Raw genomic sequence first — 9,518 nt, forward strand, 5'->3', positions numbered from 1 at the left:
ATGCTGGACCTGGTAATCAATAACACAAACACACATCCATAATGGAGTGCACAGCCTGCACATGGAGAAAATGTCTCAGCAGAGGCCAACCACATCACAATGGATGGAGCAAACTACCAGTGGAGAGCTGTGCCATGCATAAACATGAAAACTATTGATGATAACTGCCTACATCCATTTCCACCCATCAAACATTTTCCTAAGCTAACAGCTTAAGTCTGGCACATGTAACTCTAAAAAGCTTTTCACACCTCAGAAGTTTAGCTCTGGTTCATCTTTGGCCAAAAGTAAAGAGCCATCTCAAGCTTACTTGGCCCAGTTTTATGTTCTACTATACGCTTAGGAGCAGAAGTTCAAAAAATTGTTCATGCTGTAAACATTATGCTAACCTTGCCCCAGGACAGGGTTGTCTCAGACTGAAATTAATGAGTGGTAGCCACGTGTTTGTACAAAAAAAAAGTAAAACTGAAAAATTTGGTTAACACACAATAAACTGTAGAAAGTCCTTATGATACTGACACAACCCCAATACCAAAAAAAGCTTGGGACGCTGTGTAAACTGAAGACCACAAGCTGCAAAGGCTTGTAAATCTCATAAACCAATATTTTGTTCACAGTGGCACCTAGAAAATCTAATTTTCCAGTTTCCCAAAAAATAACAGCTCGGTGTTTTAATGTGAATGAAATAGTGGTGTACAGAATTTTTTATTCAGTTTAGTTTTCAATCTAGTTTTAATGACATAGCACCATTTTGTTGTGATTGGTACTTCAAAGATACTGTCCAATGCTTTCCAATGATAATCCAACAAAAATTCCTATCATACCAATCTGATCCCTATATACAGAAACCAACAGATCAGACTGAAAGTTCTATTTGATTCAGTCCCCCACCCTAAGCATGCACAAGGAGACAGACTCAGACCCAGGAAGGGCGCCCATATGGCTGCTGAGAAAGCAGGTGTCCCTCCATTTCTTTTTTTCACATCATCTCAACTTTTTTGGAATTTGGATTGTATTTGACCTTGTATTCAAAAGTCATCTGCGTCACGGTCTACACTGATGATACCTGATCCATAAAACTTCATTTTTACTTAAATATCTTTTTTCATTGAACAACCTTGCACACTACAACAGAAGTATTGCTTTCCACATGAAACACAAAGCAGGAAGAAAAAAATTAATTGAAAAATACAACAAATTTACCAGCTTTCTGTTGTTGCATAGCAACAATGTTAGCCATGCAACCAGGTATCAGCCATCAATTCTATCTGAAATTAGACATCTTGTCAACTTGCTATAATCTGTGTCTAGCTTTAGTCGAGGATCATTTTCCCTTTTATCAATTTCCTAAGAAGGATGTCCGGATTTCCCCAACCGGATACAATAGAACATCGTATCTGCCTGAATTTAACATTGTTTTAAGTCAATACATATGCATACATATGCAAACATACCTATTTGAAAAGTTTCAAAAGACGAGCCAAGCAAAGTAAAAACAAATAGCACGTTCCACAATTTCCCATTCAGTAGCCATGCATAAGAAGTGCCAAAAAGCATCACGCAGCCTCCATTGAAATATTGTGCAGCTTAGTAACCATACAACAATTTGACAATGGTGTTAGACCTGGCCACGCTACTAATTGGCTAATGGTTATTTCTTCTGCTGTATTCATTAGATTGCTTGTGTTTTAACAAAAAAACCTGCTGTTTCATGTCACAGTGCCAAAAGAAATCAGTCAACTTGATGAAGTGGAAAGATTGGAAGGACTGGACTTCAGACTGTATAGAAAGTGGACGTAATCATCCCCTGTCTAACTATAGTCCTTCAAGCTCCAATAAGGGCAATATGTTGCCATGTCAGAGCCAGATATGACCATATTTAGCCAAATATAAAAATGGAAGCAGCTTCACTGTTCACAATCTAATGAGCGATGTTGTTTCGTCTGTCTTTTATTAGCAGTTTATGGTCTGGAGCCAAACAAAATGTATATCCTAACAGTAACAGCCTGCAGTGAACATTTTTGAAATAGCCTCATTTCTTGTTTCTCAGCCTTGAACCCATATTTTATCAGATCCAGGAGCCCCTATCTCTGTGACTAAGCCTGGAGTTGTTTGGATAACAAAATAAAATGTATCGTATGTAGGGATTTTGGCTGTGAGTTTGGGTTGCTGATTTTTTTTCGCCCCTGTATCTCCTTATGTCACAGTTATAAGATAACACACTGAAAAGCCCCCCATTGAATTTGTTTACCTCCTCTACATCTCTAAATGTGGCTTTTTTTTGGAGATGAGTCACTCGCAAACAAAAAAAGAAACACAGCTCGTCTCACTGCTACGGATATTCCCCTCTTGAGTGTGTCTCACTCTCACCTCGTTGGTGTTCCATCGATGGCGCTCCTTGGGCAGAGAGGAACATTTGGGTAGACACTCAAGCAGCTTCTTAGGAAGGTAGATCTTTAACTGGCCTGGCTCGTCTGGAGAGGAGGAGGTGGCGAGGGAGGAAAGCAAAGGAAAGATAAAGTAAGATAAGGGATGAGCAGGATAAGGTGATACATTTCAAATCCAACATAGAGCAATTGAGAGAGGAGAATAAAGAATCTCTGGGAGCTGGCTGAAGAAATTTATAAGAAACTTTTTATCGTGTAGCATTCCTAATGGCTTAATGTGACCGTAAGCAACTGAATTAGGTTTGTTGTGTGAAACATTTGTTCAGCCCCATTGATTAATAAACCTTAATTACTGTGGTCCATCGTGTTCTCCTTTTGGATATTTGGCATAATATCAAGACAGAGGGAGACGGAGTGAGTTTGAGTGACTCAGAAAGCATGTTATCTCTGTTTGTATAGATTCTCAGTCATCTAGGTCATGGTAATCCAAGTCCTTGAATAGAAGGCAGCTTTCTCGCACTTGAAACCAGGCTTCTTCGGGTGCCCAATAAGAGAATTGGAGAGGGTGCTTGGAAAAGAGATGAAAAATCCTCTAAAACCAAAAAGATGTCCAGTTGTATCCCACCCAAGCACTCAGGGTTTCATCTCATTAAAGCAAGAGATTTGTGTGCCAACTATGCAAAGCGTTTCCATGGTATATCTCTGTTAGTCAATACGCAAAATTAGGTAACAACTGTCCAGAGTGCAGTGTGCAGAAAGGGCTTGGAGCTTTTACTTCTGGACAGCAGGTGAACTTGCACCTGGGGTCCACCCAGATACAGAGTTGGATTAAGGAGAATCCATTAGCATACATTATCCGTGCATTTGGGGTTGGTAAATGTAACGGCCAATCACATGGGCATTTCTTATCCCCTTTAAAAGCAACACTCTCTGCACCATGTGACACAGACAGTTTGGTAATGGAGTGGAGAATCCCAGAATAGCTGCTCCTGCGAGGAAACTATTTTTGTACAGGAGTTGGAGAGGCACAAGCTGAGGGCAGGTGATGTTTAATTCGAGGTTTAAATCATGTCTCTGGACATACAGACGGTCCTGGGGGGCAGTAAAGCACTATTTTATTTGAAATCATAGAAAACCAAACCACAGCTTGTCAAAAAGCAGTTAAATTTTACTTCATTGGCAACATTTAATTTGAAGAGTCTGGTATTATGCTATATTTTCCCCATGTTTAATAAGACAAGCACTTAAACTCCTAACAACTGTGACCACTATTGCCTTCACTACCTATAATAAAAATAATGTTTTGGAGAGGGCCATAAGAAAGTAATTCTGAACAACAAAACTGCTTGGAGGAGTTGAATTACCAATAAAACTAGTTCCTCTCCTGCTGCAGGTCCTGGTGAATCACCAAAATATCCAATAAGAGCAGGTACGGTGAAAAATAAAATAAATATATCTGCACAAAGATAGACCCCCTGGTATGAGTGTGGGTCTGTTTGTGAGTGTGTGCCCAATGGGTGTGCTGCTCAGAAGTCAAAGAGAGCAAGCACTCAAAGGTTGTTGATAATCATTTGTGTAGAGGGCATCCATTCATGATTCCCCTGGGAAGACGGGAATTATACTCTACCTGGGGGCTGATGAGAGAGGCAGGGAAAATAGAGATAGGTAAGGTGGGAGGGTCAGAGTGGAACACAGAGATAGACAGAGAGACATGAGCCAAAGAGACACAGTTAATAGGGTAAAAAGAAACTTAAGAAAAAAAAAAGAGTCAGAAAGTAATATATTTTTTAAGGACAAGGGATGTCACAAGGTAACACAAAGACGCAAAGATAGAGATGTACTGTAGGAGGACAGAAGTGGGGTTTGTGTGTGATTGTATAAGGAGGTATCTGAGCATGTGTATGTGTGTGTCAGTTAGAAGTGTGTTCAGGCACGTATGCTCCCCCTAATCAATTATGCATTTATTAATAGAAGGCCTGAGAAGACAGAATTTCAAACAGCTGAACTGTGCAGCAGCTTAGTTAAACAGCTGAATGGTGCAGCTTAGTTAAAGCCTAATTTCTTTTTTAGCAGCACTCCAGCCTCTCTGCTATGAATGCCAATCAGCGTTTAAACCCCACCCCTCCTGGCTATAACCCCCTCCCTTACACTGCTGTTCTGAAGAATTCTCATCAGAGCCTCGCCTTTGAAATGTACCAGAACCACCACATCAAACAAGCCCGTTGCACATGCGCAGGCACAGACACACACACACAAACACCAGCACACACACACATACATGCTCACCCATACAAACAGACGCACACATATACACATGCACAGAGCCTGACGATCAAAGAGCACACATCACTGTGTTTGTCCCAGAGTGGTGTCTTTTTTTCTTTCTTTTTTTTTTCTTTTAAAACCAGTGACCTTGGTACCATAATCCCTTTCACAGCACACCTTCATGGACACGATCGTCATCTTAACCTGTGCTCACATTTGTTCTCCCTGCTGATGAAGAATGGAGGGCCAGCTTTGCAGATTTCTTGAATTCTGATGAGCTTCAACACCCCATAGAGTTGTGTCTTGTATTTCTAACAATCCTGAACCAGAGAATGAGTCCCGATTTAAAAAAAAAAAAAAAAAAACGAGCTGCAGTAGTGGTGCAATCATCTTTTCCATCTGTTTCAAATGACTCTCGGTGGAGCGAGTGTGACATGGGGCAAAAAAACTTCTCTTGTTTCTGGCTACCCAGGAAAATGAACCATCCTGGGACGCAGGAAAAACACATCTGAATATGGAAATGCAGGGCTGTTTGTATTTACATTTGTTCTTGAAATAATACAGCGGAGTCAATACCTGCATCACGTCATGTGAGCCCATCAACAGAAAGCCACGAATTCTGGCAGCATTGCAGATCACTTACTGACTTGCAAATATAGTTAAGAGTCCAAAAGCCTGACAAAGCCTGCATGCTAATGTGCTCATTAAGCCATATAGAGGTATGTGTGCTGAAAACTGAAAATATTCAACCAAAGTGAAACATTACTTTGGTAGCCTATCAAATGCCATAATTTAGACTGTAATCACGCAGAAGAGCCCCCTCCAACTGATGAATATTTTACCTCATAAAACTGTCATCTCCATATTTAACACAGAAACAAGCCAATGCCCTTGTGAGATAGCTGTCAGTTAATTATAAAACTCTTCTCAGTAAAGAGAGAGGAAAAACGCTCCAAATGCAACTCTTAACTCTGCCCCAACTGATATTAGGAGGCGTCAGGGGAAATTTTCCCATTTTCCCCCCTTTTTCGGGATGAAATTAATGTGACAGAAAGAAAGGCTCATTGCACAGCAGCCAGATAGAAAGATGGGAGGGAGGGCAGAAGGGAGAGCCGGGGCAAGGGGGAAATGGACGAATGTGGGGGGTGGGGGTGAGTGCATGCCATGGGATGAGCGAGAGTGCAGGAAGAGGGCGGGAGAGATGAGAAAAAGAGGGAGAGCAGGGGGTGGAGGGGGTGGGGTTAGAGAGATGGGTGTGCATGCTAATTTTATCATTCTGCTGATAAACTTTTCCTCCGGTAATCCTCCGGCTGGGACGTGAGAACTGATAGGAAAAAGGGATAGGCTGAGGAAGCCTCAGTCTTTATCCAGCCATCATCCCTATCCTATTTTGTTCTACTCTATTTTATTTCTAATTGTGATTTCATATCGGTCTTGTTTTCTCCTTCTCCGTCTAACCGGGTCTAGTATGCGTATGAGGCCATCTGCTCCTTTTGAAATTAAAACAATGTCGGGTTGAGCGTGCTGAGGCTGTGGTAGTGGTGTGTGCCCCTTACTCTGAGCTCCCACTGCCAAAACCTCACGAAACAACATGCTAGCTTGCACCTTCTTACATCTCTTTATTTGCCCCTAATTTGCTCTGCTATCAGACACACATCTGCCCCATGTCTTCAGGAATCAATAACCAATCAAAGCAATAATTGCCCTTATAATCCAACAAAGACATAACAGCAACCAAACAAATGTCCACTGCACACACACACACATACATACACACCAAACCCCAGATTACACACTCCATCTCACTTCCAGTTTAACAAGGCCCATTGAGGATTATAGATACATAATGCCAAGTGTACAGATTAGGTATGACAATAAACTACTGATAACCAAAGTAAGCTCTGCCTTCTATATGGATGTGTGTGAGGGTGAGCGTGTGTGTGTGTGTGTGTGTATGCACTAATACTGTAGTGGCATGCATGAATAAACATGATGTGTGACAGCACTGAATTAGAATGACATCTCAGCTGAGAGAGACACAGTGCTAGTGTGTGTGTGTGTGTGTGTGTGTGTGTGCGTGGGTGTGTGTCTCTGTGTGTGTGTGTGTGTGATCTGTTACAGGGCAGATGAGGAGACCTCAGTTCCCACATCACATCATTCTGCCAGAAGGCTTTTGTACTTGCTCCCAGAGTCACCCTGTGCCACAGACACATGTGCATGTGGGACTTAAACACCCTCACACACACACACATCAACTGCGTGAAGAGTGTTTGCGTGTCTCTTACTGTTGGCATCATTGTCGTCACTCTTGGGAGGGGTGTGTCCTGTGTAACCAACGGCAATCCTGACCATTCGCTCTGGATTTCTGATCTTCTTCAGTCCTGCAAAGAGAGAAAATGGGCGAAAAAAAAAGGAGAAAGAAAAAAAGAAGCAGGGAGACATTTAGGAGACACTTCAGGATTTGGTTTCTTTGACAGTCGCATCCCTCACCTCATCCTTCCTCCCCTCAAGCCCAGGAACAAAATTCCAAGTGATACGCATGTGGGTCGATCCATTTTCTGATCCACTAACTTGAATCCATTGTGTCCCCTGATCGATTAGCCACAGTAGATACGCTGCCTCCATGTGTGTGACTAACTTGTACCCAGCTTTAGTTTCTCTTCTCTCTCATCATTTCTCTGTTTCCCTGACCACTGTTGCTATGATACAAAGTAGACCAACCAGAGGGAGATGGTCTTCTAGGCTATATGGTGGATGTTGTTCTCATGCCCACTGGCGTACTCTGCTGCTCGGCGCCACACACATCTGCCAGGGAATGGAAAGAGTGGATGGCTGTCTCTTGGCTTCATCGCCGCGACTCATTTGGCTTTCAGTCAGCATGACTGATGCTTGTAAAGTATTACATCCATTCTACACATAACAGCGAGCGGGCAATGGGCAAGAATCCCTCACACAGTGAATGTGTTAGTCTATTTGTGTATGCATTTTACAATATGGGCAAGGGGGGAGGTTTTTATATCTATGCGGTAGAGTGCTTGCTGAACTGCCCATGGGCCTCTTGTCTCATCTACAGTTCTAGTCTTTACACGCATAGGGACTCTCAACCCACGGCCTTCTCTTTGCCTCTGGCAGCACACTGCATGCTTGCTTGCATGCATGCATGTGTAAGTGCTATATGCCTGAAATATATTCCAGAAATGTATGATATTGCTCGTCCATGTTAGCCAAAAACTGCCCCTTAGAGAAATCTTGCTCAGGATTGCTCCCTAGTGGGGAGATTGTTAAAAGCTCTCTATATAATCTCCAGCAGAACTTTGCTGGGGAAAATTAATCAGCTGAAACATCCCAACAATAAAACTGAAGTCTTTGAGAAATTTTCACTGTTGTCATTTAAGCCCTTGAGTTTCTGATAGACTGTGGCATCTTTGCATCAAGAAAATGAAAGTGACAGAGATGGACAACCAGATGATGTTCATGTGCAAACGTGAAACACACTAACTTAGGAACAAAGTCCTCCTGAACACATGAGTTAAGAAAGGTAATATTTCCAAACTGACTGGATGAATTAACAGCAGTCTGAATTAAATGGTGACTGTGCGTGACCTCATGAGCTTAGTTAAGGGAGTAAGAAATTAAACTAGGTTCATACATGGGATGACCTAAAACTGACACCCATGAACGCCACCCTCTTCACAACCCATATGCAGTCAGATTCTCACCTTCAGTGGCTTAGCAACCACAGGCGCACATCAACAGCCAGTGAACACAAACATAAACACACATAGGCTAAACAACGATAGATTGAGACTAAAATAATACACAGCTGGTCAGGGAGGCTGTCATAAAGGAAAAATCTGCAATTCAGTGGTCTATTTTATGCTTAAAGAGACACACAGAGCAGGATAAACACACACTCGCTCGCACGCACTCACACGCACACACACGCAGAGCATCTGAATTCCTTCAGCGTGAACCACTCTCATCCCCTCTCATTCCCATCCCTTTCATGCTTAACTCATAAACCAGCTACTCAGGGGAAACGCTGGCAGGCAACGGGCGGTGAAAAACTACCCCATCCCGGCTCAGAGCGAACCGAAAGGACAACTCTCCTTCTGTTATTTATTTGCTGTCGGTTAACCGAGCTCCACACAGTCAGCCGCTGGTTCAGCAGCAGGCTCCGTGTTTTCGGGACGGGCCAGAGAAGAGGGAAAGCCCTGCCGTTGTCTCTGCCCTCCCCTATGCCTCCGTCCCCTCTTCGCCTTGTCTGAACCCCGAATAGCTGGACTCTGCCACCTCAAATAAAAACCGTTATTTCTTCTTACCTTCCGGCTTGTTTTCGGCAGCCATTTCCCCTCCGCCGCGCGCCTCATCCCTCCTCCTCCTCCTCTTCCTCCTCCTCCTCCTCCTCGACTCGACCTAGTGGTGGTGGGGAGGGGTGGTGGGGGGGAGGACCACGCGCGTGCACGGAGAGGACAGCTCAAGGAGGGGGGCGGGGCAGAGAAGGAGGGGTGGTGGGAGATGGGGGGCGAGCCTGCCGCGTTCGGCGAGACTATTGGTGGAAGCAGTGAGGACTGGCAGCGGGGATCCGTGATGGTGGCTCGTGGACTTCTTCACCCTCCCCCCCTCCCCCCACCCGCTTACTTCCTTTGACCACGCCCCCTGAAGTTCACGCGCACAGTTCCTCGCTCTCTCCCCCCTCTCTCACTCTCACGTCACTGAACAACGTCTGTATTCGAGGACACCTTGACAGCCTCCCACAGCATCATCATCATCATCATGCTCATCATCATCTTCTCTCCCTCACACATACGCACGCACGAGCGCGCACACAACCACACGCGTACTTTACAGACGCGCATAAACTCC

General features: G+C 43.8%; 1 protein-coding gene across 1 annotated transcript in view; it reads right to left on the reverse strand.

The window, feature by feature from the left end:
* Nucleotides 1–9,138, reverse strand: part of LOC140303671 (calmodulin-binding transcription activator 1-like) — a 52,044-nt gene extending 42,906 nt beyond the window's left edge. The window contains exons 1-3 of the mRNA XM_072382525.1: nucleotides 8,975–9,138; nucleotides 6,938–7,033; nucleotides 2,371–2,474 (exon numbers count right to left, since the gene is read on the reverse strand). Of these exons, the coding sequence (XP_072238626.1) occupies nucleotides 2,371–2,474; nucleotides 6,938–7,033; nucleotides 8,975–8,999 (225 nt within the window). The 5' untranslated portion in view covers nucleotides 9,000–9,138. The remainder of the gene's footprint in view (nucleotides 1–2,370; nucleotides 2,475–6,937; nucleotides 7,034–8,974) is intronic.
* Nucleotides 9,139–9,518: the final 380 nt, after the last annotated feature.

Source organism: Leuresthes tenuis, unplaced genomic scaffold (genome assembly GCF_036924035.1).
Source record: "Leuresthes tenuis unplaced genomic scaffold, fLeuTen1.0.hap1 SCAF_3, whole genome shotgun sequence".
Lineage (NCBI taxonomy): Eukaryota > Metazoa > Chordata > Actinopteri > Atheriniformes > Atherinopsidae > Leuresthes > Leuresthes tenuis.